The sequence below is a fragment of the Sceloporus undulatus genome, chromosome 9 (assembly GCF_019175285.1).
Source record: "Sceloporus undulatus isolate JIND9_A2432 ecotype Alabama chromosome 9, SceUnd_v1.1, whole genome shotgun sequence".
In the NCBI taxonomy this organism is placed as follows: domain Eukaryota; kingdom Metazoa; phylum Chordata; class Lepidosauria; order Squamata; family Phrynosomatidae; genus Sceloporus; species Sceloporus undulatus.
The window spans coordinates 20,575,756-20,593,612 of NC_056530.1; the positions used below are offsets into that span (position 1 = coordinate 20,575,756).

General features: G+C 45.1%; 1 protein-coding gene across 1 annotated transcript in view; it reads right to left on the minus strand.

Moving 5' to 3' along the window:
* The window catches only part of SPTBN4 (spectrin beta, non-erythrocytic 4), a 63,346-nt gene extending 49,971 nt beyond the window's left edge, over positions 1-13,375 (minus strand). The window contains exons 1-9 of the mRNA XM_042440305.1: positions 13,248-13,375; positions 6,489-6,776; positions 5,479-5,630; positions 4,733-4,906; positions 4,195-4,286; positions 3,476-3,556; positions 2,811-2,926; positions 646-758; positions 78-265 (exon numbers count right to left, since the gene is read on the minus strand). Coding sequence (XP_042296239.1) covers positions 78-265; positions 646-758; positions 2,811-2,926; positions 3,476-3,556; positions 4,195-4,286; positions 4,733-4,906; positions 5,479-5,630; positions 6,489-6,684 — 1,112 coding nt within the window. The 5' untranslated portion in view covers positions 6,685-6,776; positions 13,248-13,375. The remainder of the gene's footprint in view (positions 1-77; positions 266-645; positions 759-2,810; positions 2,927-3,475; positions 3,557-4,194; positions 4,287-4,732; positions 4,907-5,478; positions 5,631-6,488; positions 6,777-13,247) is intronic.
* Between the last annotated feature and the right edge of the window lie 4,482 nt (positions 13,376-17,857).

Genomic DNA, 17,857 nt, shown 5'->3' on the forward strand with positions numbered 1-17,857 from the left:
CCTCCGTTGTCCCATCGAGGAAAGTCCTTCCAAGCACAAGGCCGCCCCACTGCTCTGCTTGTTTCCCAGCTACTCACTTCACAGGTTTCTCCAGTGTGCAGAAGGCAGTGAAGGCTTGCAACTGCTGTTGGACCCCAGCCAAGGAGTTGGCAAACTTCTGGTTGCTGATGATGGTGATGGTGAGCTCAATCCACTCCAGCAGTTCACTAGCCAGAGACTCATAGCGCTCAATGATCTTCTCAATCTCCAGAACCTGATCTAGCACCTGCATGAAAGGAGGAACATGAACAGACTTTGCATCCACAGCCGTGTGTGTTGCAACAACAGGACAACTTGGCAAAGGAAGCAAAGCACTCCGCCATGAAAACCCAATGGGTGACCTTGGGCAAGTCATAGGAAGGCAATGGCAAATCTCTTTCAAAGAAAACATGGCAAGAAACCCCTAGCATAGGGTCACCATAGGTCAGAGGTGACTTGACGGCACCAAACACCAAACTACTCATGCTAGATTGACAACCACTGATCCCCAAAGAGAGCCCAGGGGCACTGAGTTTCTTGAAAGGCCAAAGTTAAGGCCTCCTTCCAGCAAGACAACCATTGGAGCAAAAGAGGATCAGGCCCACTCTCCTCCCAACCCAAACTCACCTTTCCAATCCGCTTCCCTTCTACCGCCAGGGCCTTCATCTTGGAGAAGTAATGGTAGTAAGAGACAACGTATGTAATGATGGACTTCTCATCAGGATGCTCCATGTTTACATCTGCAATTGGAGACAGACAGAAGGGTTGTGAAAGGTAAGATAAGTGAGTAGAAATGAGTGCAAGGGAAGAGAATTTGGTCAGACCACAATTGGACTTGTGGAGATGGAAGAAAACCCACGCAGAGAAGGAATCGTGGAAGGCTGGCTTTTGACTGTAAAAATTGGACAAAGAGTTGAGCTTGAAAAAGATAAATGCTGTGCAATTCAGATGGCAAGGTTGGTAGATAGTTTTTAAATACATTTTAATATTTTCAATATGCCATGCTTCCAACTTTGTAAATTGTTTAATTTTTTTAAAACCATGTATATATTGTACATACATTAAATGCTTTTGCATTGTTTTAATTTATACTGTTTTAAATTGGTTGTTAGCTGCCTTGAGGCCCTATATGGGCAGAAAGGTGGCATGATGATGATGATGATGATGATGATGATCATGATCATGATAATTCTTTACAAAAGAGGTGCAGTAACTGCCACAAACAGTGCACTTTGAAAGATGCACTAGGACTCTGGGAGACTAGGGTTTGAATCCCTGGAACCCTGAGCATGTCATGCTTTCTCAGCCTGAGAGGAAAGGAATGGCAAACCTCCTTTGAATAAATATTGCCAAGCAATATTTGGTCATCAGAAGTCAATGGTGACCAGAAATCATGCAAGAAGCGGCCACAGGTAGCTGTCCTTAGAGATGCTCTTTGGGAAAAGGTCATAGCTGTTATGTGAGTAGTTACTTAACATAACCTTCCAGTGAGAACTCCAGTGATTTCTGCCAGGAAATTGAAAAATACAGTGGATAAAGAAGAGAGGAGAGAAGGACAAGAGAAATGAGCGGATTTCTATCAGATGTCTAGTTCAGCAGACAGCGGCTGAAGTCCTTCGCTTATAAATGAGGCAAGCATGCCCTGGATACAGGGAGTTCGACAACACACACTGCACGTTGCATGTTTCATCCAGTGCAGGAGCAATTCCAGAAAGGCTCTCAGGAAGACAACGGAGTGCAAGGAAGGCAAAATGGCTGGCAGCGGCGGGAGCAGGAATTAAAAGCCGGCGAGCCAGATTAAAAGGCAGCCTGATTAGAATGATTAGATTAAGACCAATCAGATCATGGCAGATCAGGGAGATGTGATTAGAGTAAGGAGATCACAGCAGGCTTTTCATGCACACGCACGCACGCACACACACACATACACACATATACAGGCAAAGGAAGCCAAACGGCAAGAAAGAGAACATAGGAGTGTCCCTGCAGAACCCAGAATACAGAACCAGACTCCTGGGTTCCCTTACACCTCAACTGAGCTTCAGTAAACAACAAAGCATCCACCACAATCTCAAAATATCTCCTTTTTGCTGGAGGTTTTCTAGGTCTTTGTTCTTACATGCCTTCAAGTCGCTTCTGACTTATGAAGATCCTACCATAGGGTTTTCTTGGCTAGATTTACTCAAAGGAGGTTTACCACTGCCTTCCTCTGGGGCTGAGAGAGAGTGACTTGTCCAAAGTCTCCCAGTGGATTTCCATGGCTGAGAAAGGATTCAAACTCTGGTCTCCTGGAGTCCATGTCCAATACTCAAACCCCTGCAGATGCTGGCTCTCTTTGGGACTTGTAGTGCAAGAAAAGGAAATTTCCTAGAATCCACTTAGACGCTGGATGTTTGGGGATCCTTTACAGCAGCTAGGTCACATAATTCAAGTTCTCTTCCAATGCTACATGTAGAAACCTAGAAACCACTGTGGGGAGAGAAAGAGAGAGAGCGCAGCCTGCCTGCACCAAATAGTTCTGGTCCTCCTGGGACCCGTTATCAACCTGTCAGGTGTGACAAAATGAAGATATATTTGAGTGACTGGTTCCTCCTAGTTCATGATTATCTTCTGGTCCTACTAGCAGTGGTTCTCCAGCAGCATAAGATCCTCCTGGCTCTGAATTGGGAATTGCTGCCAAAGAGGGAATGGGAACATCTGGAGGCCAAGTCCACAGTCTTCTGCCATGAAGCAGCTATAGATAAGCCCTCCTCCTTCCTTTTGTCATTCAGTGGGTCAACTGGGGACATTACCTTCTGGATCCAACAGTTTGGCAAGACCCAGCTGCTGCTCTGCTGTGTTGAAGGCCTGCTGGAGGTTATAGGCAGCATTGGATTTGGTCAGCTTCTTGAAATCGATGATGTCCGGTCTATGAAGGGAATCAGAAGTTACCTGAGAGGAAGGGTCTCAATCCTCTCCCTGCCTAGGTTCCATCTCTCTTTGGAGTTTTGCATAACAGAGAGGGCATGGTTTCAAACCACAAGTGAGAACCATAACATGTTGGAGTACAACTTCCATTAACCCCACTTCCATTAACCCTAGCTAGCACAACCAGCAGTGAGGGATGCTAGGAGAAGCAGTCCAATGATATCTCGAGAATTACATGCTTCTCACATTTGCATTAAACTTCTATCTATCCATCATCATTGCCTGCAACTCCAGGCCACAGCTCATGCCTGTCCTCCAAAACCTACCCCATTCTAATGGCACCCATATGGAGAAGGTAAACTAATGCAACAAGTTACATTTCTGCTTCTGACCTGAGATGCTTGTTAGGACATGGGTGCCATTCCTGCACTAGGACTAGCTAAGAGGCAAGCATTGTATCTCTCCAGGAACCCTATTGGCTTTGATCGTCCAAACCTGGACTGATCAAATTGCAAGTTTGTGCCATGGCAGCCTCAGCCTCCCTTCATACCTGTGCTTGTGGATGAGGGCATTGAAAGCCAGCCCGTCCCGCCAGCTGGTAGTGAAGTTTTGAATATTCACTTCAGGGTACCTGAGAAGGGAAAGATGGTTACAGCAAAGCAAAGCAGGTAGTCCTGCAAATTCACATTCAGGTGGTCAATGCAACTCTCATCATTGACCATACCACCCAAAGCAAGTAGCAAAAGGATGCTTGGAACAACCTAATTGGGAGCTTAGGGAACTGGGTGAATTTAGTGACACGGGGAAGGTGCCCTTTGGCCAAAAACACCCCAAGAAGTGTGTCTTCTCCAGGTTTCTATGCCATTGGATATTTGTTAAATGGCAACTGAGGACAGCTTTCCTGGAGTTGAGTCTGGGAGCTAAAAGTTGTGGGCAATTCACAACTTACAATCTAGCCTATCTCACAGGGATGTTGTGAGAATGCAGTAGAGGGATGGGCAGGGAAACGTGTATGTTGTGCTGAGCACCTCGTCGAAGAAAGCAACGTTAGCAATATTCCTTTGTTCTGGCTTTTAAGATTAATCAGAGTTGCTATTTGAGGGTTGATTGATTAATTTGGTGCATATTCTGTTCATAAACTTTTCATACATTTTCTGCCATCCGTAGAACTTGACGCAATGGAAAGACGAACTATGAAGTTGGCTTTCAAACTGCTGCCAGACTTTCCCCACCCTAAAATCAAAAACCAAAAACCCCTCCACGGCTCACCCTGCTGTCTTCATTTGGCACCAGAGCAGCAGGGCATCCTTGGCTGAGCGGGTCTCTCGGTTGTCCTCAGTTTCAATTTTGATCACCTGGATCTGAGAGGGAGCCATGGGGAAAGACAGAACAGCAAGGGGGCATGCCTACCACTCCACCCTCAAGAGAGCCCTCCCCCTTGCCATGCCCCCATACTTTTCCAGACCTGTGTGCACCAAGATGCACATCAGATTACTGCCCTTTAAGAGGAGACCCATTAAATCTACCCCACTGGGGCTATTGGCTTTGCCTCTCAATACCCTCAGGAAGGATGCATTTCCCAGTGATGGATCAGACCATCTTTTTCCAGGGATGCAGGTGACAGGAGAAAAAGGTCCGAGGTGTGCCCCTGTTTATCCACCAAGCTGAGTTTACAGAAGGTAGACAAAGCCACAGACAAGTCCTGGATCCCTCGTTATTTCCTGACTTTCCCTTCAGGGGCTCATCAAATGAGAAAAGCACAAAATATATCCCAAACCTGCTCCCGTTTTCTCCCTCTCAACCCTACCTGGAACCTCAAGATGATGGTCCAGATCAGGCCCAGCGTCAGGCGATGGTTGCCGTCGACAATGTCATGTGAGCCCACGTTCTCCAAGTGGACTCGCTGCTCCTTCAGGAACTGCAGCGCCTTGTCCACATTTTCCAAGGAGTGGATCCGCATCCGGCCACGTGTCGGCTTCGGCTTCCGGGAGGGACAAGAAAAGAGGATGCAGAGGGCAGCCCAAGTCCCCAAGTATGCACAACCCATGTATCCCTTTTCCTTGACCCCCACCTTTTCATCCCTTCCCAGCCCCCTCACAATGCTCAGCCCCAGAACCAGCTTTGAGTCTTAGAAGATTTGGAACCAGAGGGAAGAAAAAATGTGTCTCTAGCATGCTCAGAGTACATTCCCCTTTATAGTATAGAATAGGCAGGGATCCCAAGGACCACCTTGTCCAAGCCGCTGCCAGTGCAGAAATCTACAACTAAAGTATTCCTGGTAAATAGCTATCCAACCTTTGTTTAAAACCCTACAATGAAGGAGAGTCCACCGCCTTCCAAAGTAGTCCGTTCTATTGCTCAACAGCTTTTACTGATAGGAAGTTCTTCCTAATGTTTAGGTGGAATCAGCCATGGATCTAGCTTTTATGGAGCTGGACTGAGCCCCATCCTTTCCCTCCTTGGAAGTAAGCTGCTCGATGTCTCCTTCAGCAGCTGAAAGTGTGCATGTGTGCACATGCAGACACAAAGAGACGCACACAAACACACACTTACCAACTGCTCCCCAGACAAGACTTCCAGCAGCTTGGTCAGCATGTATCCATCTCGCAGATCCGTGTAGAGGTCATTGATCCGGCAGGAGACTTGGCTCAGGTGAGAGTTGACCCACTTGGTGAAGGTCTTCTTCTGCACAGCATCTCGCTCATCTAGTAACATTTGAGTTTGTTAGGTACAGCATCTGTTAGAAATTCAAGCCTCTCACCTCAAGAACACCAGGAGGAATCCAGGTGTCCAGAATGCCAGCTCCCTTATTTAGAGCTCATGGCCTTCCTCTGAGATGCCTCAAAGCAGCCAGTGCGAGCATTAAGGTGCTCTTTCAATGAGGAGTAGAGAGAGAGTGCCATCTCTCTGGTAATTTTTTTAAAAATAAAAAATATATTATTTTAAAATTTTCTTTTAAAACATCACATCTTACCAAATTTGCACTTTAACCACATGGGACTGTGTACATGTGAATACATTTAGGCTCTGTGTATGATATTGTACTTTAAAGGTATAATTTTATTTTTGCTAGTTGTTTATGCCACAACCATCACCATTACATTCAGTGACATATGGGAATTACAATTTATGAGTAACATTAGTACAGAAAACATTACTAAGGATTCTGTGCGGTGTGTATGGGAGGAGGTGTGTGACCCCATGAGTTACCGCATCGGGTGACGCCAACCCTAGTGGTGCTACTGTGCCATTTACAGTTGTACCACAATGAGAAATGTGAACAGGAGACAGTTATAAAGTCGTAAACCCAGCTTATGACATCTTAACTAACAAGATGCTAGTCACTACTTTTCACATTTTAAAGTTGTATTTCATTTCATCTTTGTAACCCACCTTGAGACCCCGAATGGGGAAAGGCAAGAAATAGTAATGATAACAGTAATGACAATAGTAAAGTGGTTTGCCATGCCGTTTTTCACCTTCTACTCCTCATAGGTCAACGACTACAATTTAACCAGCTACTCCTAAGTATAGGGGTGTCTGGACACAAGCCTCTGACATACCAGCTAATGCTTTGATCCGGGAGCATTCAAAAAGTTTGGCAGTGGCAGTGGTCTCATCCCAGGGCCGGTGGTGATGGTGGTGTTCAGCATTTTCCCACCGAGTGTTGTTATTCTGTTGTTGTTGTTGCTGCTGCTGCTGTTGCTGCTGCTGCTGGACTTCCATGTTGTCCAGTTTAGCTGGAGCCACGTTTGCCATCTTGCCGCAGCTGCCAAGGAGCAGATCCTGTCACAAATCCACACACAGGAACTTCATGGGATCCTGAGGCTGCAACAGGTTATCGAATCTTCCTGTTGGGTTTAAGAAGTCAGAGAGTACCAAATAAATTGATAGCATGAAAAAGGCTTTTCCCCCCCAAGAACGTTTTGGAGACGGCTCATTCACAAGTCACAGCCAGCAGGGCAGCATCCCAATTCTTTGCAATGTCTAGTAGTTGCCCCGAAACATTCTTTAAAATGCTTCCCTTCCCATAGATCTCCAGTGTCCTCCTAAGTGGCTCACATAAGAACTAGAGCCTTTTCTCATCCCCACTTTCAAGCATGTTTGGTGGGAACAAGCATGAGGACTTTCTTGGTGGCTGCTCCCAGACTTTAGTACTTACTCCCTAGGAAGGCTACGATACTCTATCCTTACTCTCCTTCTGCCAGGAAACAAAAACATTCCTGTTATACAGTATAAGGCTTTTAGGAATTGACTGTGAAGGGCTTTTTATGGTATGCTGTGCTGTCGGTTTTTACATTGTCTTGTAATGATTTTCAGTGGTTATTACTCTACACATTAACTGCTTCCTGAAATAACTTTTAGACTTATGTATGCTTTTTCATCTGTACTGGTCTTAATAGTTTGTAAGCCGCCTTGGGTCCCATTACTGAAGAAAGAGATGGGAAGAGCAGGTTTTAGACTCAGAAGTCGAAGTGAAAATAGGAGGAAGAAACATCAACAATCTAAGATAGGCAGATTGAGACCATAATACTAGCAGAAAACATCATGGACTTGAAATAATTACTAAGAATGGTCAAAAAAGAAAGTGTTGAACATAAAGAAAACAAAAATATGACCATGGAGGATCTATATAAATTCAACTAAGATAACAAGGAAATCAAAATAAAGATTTCCCATACCTTGGATCAAATATTGACTCAAGAAATTGGGAGTAGGCTACGAATGGGAAAGGCAGCAATGAAAGAACTAGATAAGATCCTCAAGTATAAATGCTAGACCTATGGATGGATTATTATTATTATTATTATTATTATTATTATTATTATTATACTTTATTTATATAGCACTGTAGATTTACATGGATCAGGTGCCCTGTATACCTGTCTGCTTAGTCTGCTGCCCAGGTGTGCCAACTGTTGATGTGCAACCCAGCATTGCACCCCCTCCCCTCTTCACACATTTTCGCTTCCTCGATTTTAAACTCTACAGACTGGGCAGCTCTTTAGATGAAATACATTTTCAAAGATTGGGCTGCACTCTGTAAAGTTTAGGGTCCAAATGCATGGCAGTCAACTTCACCGAACCATTTTGAGTTGTACGAAAACAAGTTTTGTTTTGGATTTTGGAAGTCATTTCCAATGGAGGATCCCTAATTTTAAGGGGCAACAAGAAAATAGTTCTCATGCTCCAACTCTGCTGCACCATGCAGAAGATTAGGAACAGTTATCAGGCATCAAGGTGGAGCCAGCATGGAGTAGTGGTTTGAGCACTGGACTACATCTTTGGAGACCAGAGTTTGAATTCCCGCTTGGCCATGGAAAGCCTTGGGCAAGTCATACACTCTCAGCCTTCAGAAAACCCTGTGCTAGATTCACCTTGATCACCATAAGCTGGAAACAACTTGAAGGCACACAACAACAGCAATATGTTTGCAGACTCGATGTGTCCAAAACCAAATTGCATTTCGCCTCATAAGTCCTCATCTCTCCTGCTTCTATGTTTGCCCACAGGCAATGTCACTACTCACCCTGGGGAAAGTTGGCATCTTGCTTTAGTTTTAGCATTGATCTCTTCATTGTTCCTTAGATATAGTTCTAAGTCAAGAAAAGTTGCCTATGCCTGCAGCTGCCTCCCGGAAACCTGCATAAGGCCCCTTCCTTTCCTTTCCCCCAATTCTTCCCCCAAACCCACCAGTTTCGAACAACCTTGGACACATTCCCTTCATTTCTTTGCATGGCTATCACCAAGTCTGGAACTATGATTTAGCATGTGTGAAACTAAAATAATTGCAGTTTCCCACTGCTCCCAACTACATTTTCCCACCCACCTTGTTGTTCCCCTTGTATTTATTTTTCAACTGTAACATCCTTTGGGAAGGACCCTTCCCTCTCTCATATTCAGTAAAGCACCAAGCACACTTACAACATTGTCAAAATAAATGGTGGTCCTTCTTGCATCCTGTTTACAGAATCCCTGTTCTTTCTGGAAAAGCCATGCATCAGAACAAGGCAGAGAGGGAAGGGCTGCAGGGCAAAGAGCCTTTGCTTTGCATACAAAAAACTGCAGGTTCAATCCCTAGTTGGGGAAATTCCTATGCTGCCAATCCATTGAGATAAACCCATGCCCTGGCTCAATATAAGGCAGCCCCTTAGAAAAGAATCTCATCTTGAGGACAAAAGGCAGCTTTTGGCCAGGAGTGTGAACTAATCTCCTGCCTTTGGGCGGGGCTGGCTCTTTCGGTATTCTACAACATTAGTTCCTTGAAATTTCAGTCATGGTTTTCTACTGTCCTCCAAAATGAAAGGCATTCTTTCAAACCCAGTCTTGTGTAGGAAGCAATTAATTCAGAATTCATGCTGTCTCAGCCTCATGCCAGGCACACGGCTGCAATAAGGTGAGGAGCGCAAGATCTGTCCATCCCTTCGGTGATCTTGATAAGACGCCCACTGCATTATTGGCATCCAGCCACTAACAGCTGCTAGAATAATAAACATCCCAAAGAGGATCCAGTCAGATCCAGGAGGAACTCTGGGCAAGTGGAGCCCTAGAATCTCCCTTAACAGCAGGTTAAGTCATCCTCTTTGTAGGGAGAAGGAAAGGCAATCCACAACCCTGGGAGATGCACAAAGGCTGAAATTACACAAAGCCATTCGTCTCCTCCAGTGGTTTACCAAAGGACCTACTTTTGATCTGGAGGGAAAACAGCAGGCCATTAAGGCGTGAAAACATTTATAGGGCCGCATAATGTTTCATTCTTCCAGTATGATGGGCACAATCAACTAGGAATTTTTTTCCAATGGGGTATGTGCAAGAGAACTTCTCCAAAGGTGGTTCCATTTCCAGTCTTCTTTCAGAGGTGTCTCAACAATTCCATCTTGAAGGGAACGCCAACATCAAAGGTAACGTTCCCAAGGGGGTCTTCAAAACAAGCAGCTCCTAACAAATCTTGAAAGCACCTGGAACAACTGACAATCGTAACCAAGAGCAGATTAAACATTTGACACACTCATATTGTACGCATGTGTGCTTTCCAGTAGCAGCGCATTGTCCAGTGTTGGCTACCAAGGAAGCAGAACTCTAGGCCTGGATTTGAGCAAAGACGTCAGAGGCCTTTTGGTGTGTGTGTGTGTGTGTGTGTGTGTATGCTACAACTCCCAGAATCCCAGCTGACTGGGGGATTCTGGGAGTCATAATGCCAAAGGACCCCTGTAAAGCTTCGATCCAAGCAGCCTACGAGCAAATTTTGCATTAGAATATGCAATATGGAAAAGGGAGCAACCACACACTGAACTCAGGAATAAAAGAGGACATACTTCTAAAACAGAACTGAAGAGGGGACAGGACAGAGGGGAATAGAAACCCGTCTTCTGAAGACAAATAGATGCCACTCCATCTATGGGCCTGGGTCACAACTTTTGCTCCAAAAAAAGCATGAGGTACATGGGAGGGAGGGTTCCACATTTTTCTCTCCTTCCCAGGGTGAGATCATGACTGAGCTGTGGTCCACTCATGGGCATGTGTTTGTCCTGCGCTCTTCACCCGACAGTCCCCCATGTGTCCATTTGCTGACCTCCGCAAGCCCTTAACTCTAAAATGGCAACACAGTTAGTACAAAGTCTTTTCAGACACACAATCTACAGCCACATTAATGTGGAGGTTCTAAACTCAAAAACAGGAGTTAAAGAGGCTGGCAAGAAATGCTGCCCAGATAGGTCAAAGGGAAAGGCTCAAATTCTGGGGGGAAGGGGAGAATGCCTCCCTCTGTATCTGAGCACCTTTCCTTTGGCTCCCTCTTCCAGCCCTTGTCCACATAGGAGGTAAAGCATGGCCCCATAACAGGGTGATGGGCATGCATAGCTATCCAGAATTTCACCCTTTATTTGGGATGGCAAGGATTCACATGGCTTCTTACTGGCAGATGTGAGATGTGACAGCATCTTAGGCTTATAACACCCATTCATAGTGATCTAGTTAGCCTCAGTGGTATAGCACACTAATGGTCTATTCCTCTACAGCAAGGGTGAACATGTAGCACATAAAACTGTTTCTGTGACCCTTCTGACCCCAAGACTCCCCTTTTTTCTGCTCCCACTCCCAAAAGCAGGCCAATTCATTTATTAAAGAGGTTGCAGTGCCCACTTTTCGCATGATTTAACATGCCCAAATACCAGTTTTTTGAAACAAGAAGTAACCATCTGGCCACGAATGGATTTGGAGAGGGAGTATTTTTGGTGGTCCATGCAGCCCGCAGAAAATCCTCAGAAGAAGATCCTCAGAAGAAGAACACCAGTCCCCAGTCTCCCACAGTTGCTCACTCCTAGTAGGGAATGGCCACTCTTGCCACATGGCTTTGGTTCCTCCTTGGGAGCTTCCCAGAAACCTCTGGCTGACCCATGTTTGGAAACACTGGACACTGGATGAGATCCAGCCCTTTGTTCTGCTTCAGTAGAGGCTATGCAGATTGTCATCCAGTGTCTAGTGTTTCCAACCATGGTCAGCTAGAGGTTTATGGGAAGCTCCCAAGATGGAACCAAAACCACATGGCAACAGTGGCCATTCCCCACTAGGCTGCTGTTGTCACTGGTACTGCTCCCTTTGCATATACTGGCTACTAGAAAGGCACACAAATTCTCAGTACTGGGGGAAAGACAGTATCTTTCCCCTCACTAAGCCTTGCTTCAGACCTCTGAGCATGCACAGAGCAACAATCCTCTTGCCATAAGCAGTCCTCAATAATAGGAGCCAACATTTCTGTATTTTGTGGGTCCAAAGATACTATGCCAATGATGCTTTATGGCAACTCAAAGTTACCAGTCTGATGAAAGGGTTGCCTGACTGTGACAAGGGACCTGCTAACACACATTGTTGCTGCATCAAAAGAAATCCAGGCATCTGGGAGGACATGCTTTGTGAGTGGAGTGGGGCACAGAATTTAATGGCCTGTTCCACAGAAGGCCTAGGCAGCCCTTATCTTCAATTCCCAGCCAGGCTAATTAAACAACTAATGCAAATAAGTCATCCACAACGCACAAGCCTGCATCTTCATTTAGGGATCAAAAGTCAATCTATATTTCCCCAATGTTACAGAAACCTAATTTCCAAATATCTGGAACGTTCAAGACGGAAAGCTCAGCATTTTCAGTGCTGAAACAGTAAGGCATTTCAAGGGAGAAAGGAGGGGCATGATCCACCAGGAAGGTGTTATGCATAAATCTCATTGAAATTAAAGAAGACCCCCCCCCCCACACACACACAAACACACACAAGGGAACCACAGAGGTTCCAGTCATGTCAATGGAGTTTCAGCAAAACTTGCCACTGGAACAGACTCCTAAAATGCTTTCCCAGCCGATGCAGTGATGTGCAAAATCACCAACTAGAGCTACCAACCCACACCTGGTAAAAGAGACAGAGCAGTCTGTGCATGTAAGAGAAGCACATTCCCATGATGGGGGGCACAACAGGGAAAAGGACCCAGATTCCTGCCTCTCTCTTCCCCTTCAGCTCCTGAAGGCCCGGCTAAAAGACCTCTCCCAGAAGATGCCATGTGTCCTTCCTCGCTGCAGAAGCCTCCACACAGTCACCATCTTTGGGCCTGGCCTGGTCTAGCAGAACCTGAACATCAGCTGAGAGAACATCAGCTGAGAGGCTGCTGGTGCCGCTGCCACCCAGACTGTGCTTTGATCCTGCAGGACCCAGCATCCGAGGGGGACGCGGGGACACCTAGAAAAGCAAGCCAGGCCTGGTCCAAACAGGCCTCCAGTGACCTTTCCTGGAAGGAAAAAAAATGACCTGTACAGCGCTGGGTCTCTCTCCCCTCCCTCCATAGCCGATGGGGCTAACTGGGGATGCTGGGACTTGCCACCACATTGTCTCAGGCCTCCAGGAGAGAGGGAAGTGGCAGGACAAGGAGGAGGCCTTTCTCTGTCTCTCTCTGGGAAGAGAAAGAGGACTATCTATCCTTCCCCCACCTCATCTTGTCCGCTGATTCTTTCACTGCTTTTAGGACTGGCAGAGGGCGATGCCAAGGCTGGTGCCCACCCAGTGTCTGTCTGGCACCTCAGCTGGAATGCCTGCCCTCCCTACACACACATATACAATATATATATGTAATGTGTGTGTGTGTGTGTGTATATATATATATATATATATACACACACACACATATATGTAGAATATGTATCTATATATATAGATATATAGGTATGGAGAATATATATATATTGATGTATATATATATATGGAGAATTGGCTGAGAAAGCCATCTCCTGTCTCCTTTCCGATGAAGCCCTGCGGCCTTCCCATCTCTGCCCGCTTACCTCTCCGGGGCCCAAAGGATGCTCTTCCTGGCGAGGGATGCAGGAGAAGAAGGCAAAGCGGCCGTCCACTGTGGTCCAGCCTCAGCATCACTAAGCACCGCCGGCCAGGCCTTGGCAGCCAATCCCGGCTTAAGCCCAGCCCAGCCCAGCCCAGCGGATGAGAAGGAAGGAGAGAGGGAGGGGGGCCCTTGCTTGCCTGCCTGATCGCCCCCCCCCCCCCCGATGCTAGAAGCGCTTTCCAGGAAGGGAGGATGGAAGGCAAGCCATCTGCAAGGTGGAGCTAATGGTGGTACCCATAAAAAAAGGGGGGGGGGAGGAAGGGTCTCTATTAGGGGCTCAGGCTGCAGCATGGCAGGCTTAGTGCAGCTAATAGTGGTACCCCAAAAAGTGGGGGGTCTGTATTAGGGGCTCAGGCTGCAGCATGGCAGGCTTAGTGCAGCTAATAGTGGTACCCCCAAAAATGGGGGGTCTGTATTAAGGGTTCAGGCTGCAGCATGGTGGGCTTAGTGCCAGCTAATAGTGGTACCCCAAAAAGGGTTGGTGGGGGTCTCTATTAGGGGCTCAGGCTGCAGATGGGGCTTAGTGCAGCTATAGTGGTACCCCAAAGGGGGGGGAGAAGAAGGCTCTCTATCAAGGGCCCAGGCTGCAGCATGGCAGGCAGGCTGAACCCCTCAAGCTTGTCCCCCCCTGCAGCCTGGGCCCCTGATAGAGACCTTTCTTAGTTGCGACTCAGTTCAAGTGGTTCACTTAAACCTATCCTGGGTTTGTTGAGAGGAGGCTTGCCCTTGCCTTCCCCCTGAGGCTGAGAGAGTGTGACTTGGAGTGAGTTTCCACTGGGTGGGCCAGGATTCGAACCCTGGCCTCCAGAGTCGTGGTGCAAACCTATTTTTATTTATTTATTTATTTATTTATTTTTATCCTGCCTTTCTCCCAAGTTGGGACCCAAGGCGGCTCACAACACACACACACACACACACACACACACACACTAAGATAACATTTTAAAAACAATTAAAACAATCCAATTAAAATAGTAAAACATTTTAAATACAACATGCAAAACTGAAAGCATACACGGTTAAAAATCATCTAACCACTAGAGTTGGAAGAGACCACAAGAGCCATCCAGGCCAACCCTCTTCCCTGCCATGCAGGAACTCACAATCAATCATGCCCTAATCCAGTACTGTATATCCTCAAACCCAGAAACCTTCATACCGCACACAATCACTTGCGCCTGGAGGAAGCAAAACGCTTATTTCCAAAAAGCACTGTGTTCATTCCAAAAAAAGAAAATATGTCACCAGATTATTATTTCTCCCCCCTGTTTTCCAAAGTTTACAATTTTCTTACAGAGGTTGGGATTTGAACCCTGGTCTCCAGAGTTGTTGTCCTTAGGACTGGAGCGTGGCCTTGGCATGGCTTCCGGACTCTTCGGACGCATGCATCATTTAAATAGCATACCCCCAAAGTGACCCAAGGCAGCTTTATTTTGGCCTGTCTGTATGGGCCCATACTTCCCTACTTGGCTCCAAGACAGGTTCCAAATACAATGGGCCTTTGGTATCCACTGGTGTTTGGTTCCAAGACCCCCATGGCTACCAAAATCCATGGATGCGCCAGTCCCAGGATATACAATGCCCTGGTAAAATGGTATCCCTTTTTAGAATATATATATATATATATATATATATATATATGAATATTTTCAGAGGAAAGAGATGCCGTTTCTCCAAGGAGAGATTCAAATCCTGATCTCCAGAGTCGATAGTGCAATGCTCCTATTATGCTGGCTTTTAAGACTAACATACTTTGGTCATCGCAAGAGACAACAACGTGATTCATTGGAAAGGAAATAATGCTCAGTAAAGTGGAAGATGAGCCAGCATAGTTTGAACGCTGGACTACAACTCTGGAGAACAGAGTTCAAATCCCTGCTCAGGCCTTTGACCGTGGACAAGTCACACTCTCTCAGCCTCAGAGGAAGGCACTGGCAAAAAAGCCTCCAAACAAATCTTGCCAACATCTCCCTCCCAGGGTTGTTTAAGTCTGAAATCTGAAGGTAAGCAACCAACAACTAGCTACAAAGCTGCAAGAAAAGAGGAAGCTGTTTTAAAAAGATGGATTGATCCAATCAAAGAAGCCAAAGTTGCCCTGAGCTTGAAAGCTCTTAGCAGGGCAATTGGTATCTGGAGCTTTTAGGGGGGGGTCTCTCATTCATTGGGTGGCCATAAATTGAAGCCTCCTTGATGCAATTAACAACAACAATAGAAGAGGCAAAGCCTGTTTCTAGGTGCATGAACTGCATTCCACACTGTCAGCAAAATGCAATGGCTTTTTGCATATAAATTCACAGGAAGGGATTGCAAAAGGGGACTGGGTAAAACACACAGCCCTGATGATCATGTATGAATGCATTTGAGATGTGGAAAGTCCCTTGAATGTTGACTATGACTCTGGAGTCCAGGGTTCGATTGTGGCTCAAGCCATGGAAACGCACCAGGTGCCTTTGGTCAAGTCACACTCTCAGCCTCAGAGGATGACAATGCAAACCCCCTCTGAAGAAACCTTCCAAGAAAACCCCGTGTTGCCATAAATCAGAAATGTCTTGAAGGCACACAACAACAACATTCTCATGGATACTATATCTGAAAGGAACATGATGTTCTTAGACATGAACTCTCAGCATTCCTCACCAACACAACTAGTCATGAACACTTGATAGCCATTCTGGTTTAGGGCTGATGGGAGTTGCAGTTCCCAGGTCTCCTGCACACACCTAAAACTCAGCTATCCAAAATTCATTTCCGAACCCGGTGGGTGCTGCCATCTTCAGATGAACATAGTGTGTGCATGTGTGTGTGTGTTCACTACTTGTCATGCTAATACACTATTAATGGGTTCAATATTTTCAGTGTTGAGTTAAACTTCATATTGAAACATGCTGCCTTCCATGTGCCTTAAGACCGCAGCTTCCTGAAACTGTTTCTCATGTGACTCCTGATGAAATTTTTGGGTGTATTACAAAATGCAGAAGCAGTGTAGTGTAGCGGTTTGGGTGTGGGACTAGGACTCTCGAGACCAGGGTTCGAGGCCCTGCCACCAACAACAGAACAATACACAGCCCTTAGTGTCAGGAGGTTCCTCCTAATGTTGAGGTGGAATCTCTTTTCCTGGAGCTTGTATCCATTGCTCAGGGTCCTAGCCTCTGGAGCAGCAGAAAACAAGCTTGCTCTCTCCTCAGCATGACATCCCTTCAAATATTAACCATGAAATCACTCCTCCCTACCCAAGGTCACACAGTATATATATATATATATATATATATATATCTTCAGAGAATGCTGGCATAACTCTTCCATGCCAGCCACAGATGCTGACGAAACGTCAGGAATAAACTCTCCTAGAACATGGCCACATAGCCTGAAAAACCCACAAAAAAAAAAAAACATGGATGCCAGCCATGAAAGCCTTTGACTTCACAACTTCCTAACAGTAAGGGCTGTTCGACAGTAGGACACACTTTCTTGGAGTGTGGTGGCGTCTCCTTCCTTGGAAGCCTTTAAACAGAGGCTGGAAGGCCATCTGTCAATGGGGATGCTTTGACTGAGAGTTCCTGCATGGCAAAATGGGGTTGGACTGCATGGCCCTAGAGGTCACTTCCAACTGTGGGATTCTATTAATAATAATAATAATAATAATAATAATAATAACAATAAACCATATAAGATAAATACATTATTACCTTGTTACATTCATTCAGTCACATCAATTTTCTTTTCACCTCCCCTCCCCATCCCCTTCGCATAAATTTCATGTGTTATACATACAAATTTAAACCGCCTTCTTGTTTCTTCCTCTTTTTCCTCTTCCTCTTTCCCGTTCTAATTTCGTTCCTTATCTCGCTATCTTTTACTCTCTTATGCTCTTTAAAAATAGTGTGTTATTAAAATCTTTAAGAGTTTCTTTTTTACATGTTAAGTTCTTACGCTTTATATTTCCAACAACCTTCCTTATTCATCCCAATATAATGTTTTATACACCCAGCTTATCCTTAATGTCACAATACCGCCTTATTATAATCTTTGTCCTCAGTGCGAATACACCATTTTTGCACAATTACTTCTAAGCTTATGTATATTTCCTTTATTGTAAATTTACACATTACTGTATCTTATGTTCATCCACCTTTTATAACAATATTTAGTAAAGGATTCCCATCTTAGCTCTTCGTCGTCAGTTTCTTCGTCTTTCAGTAAATTCATCAGATACTAGGATTCTCTTTATTATTATTATTGATTTTTACATAAGACAATATACATAATACGCATCACATAAAGACATTTAACATATAGCAACATCTCACAAATAGAAGTACATATATTACATGATTAATATATATTCTAAAAGTCATATAACATATATAATATATAATTAACTTCCTTCTACCTAGAATTCTCTCATTTATTGTCTTCAATTCTTTTATCTTCCTATCTTTATTTCTGCATAGTCTGCCTTAACTCATCCTTCCTTTATATCTACAGAAAGAATTCTGGTTTAAAAAAGGGCCACCTCTATCTTTAAATCAAGTCTTAAAACTTTGTACAGTA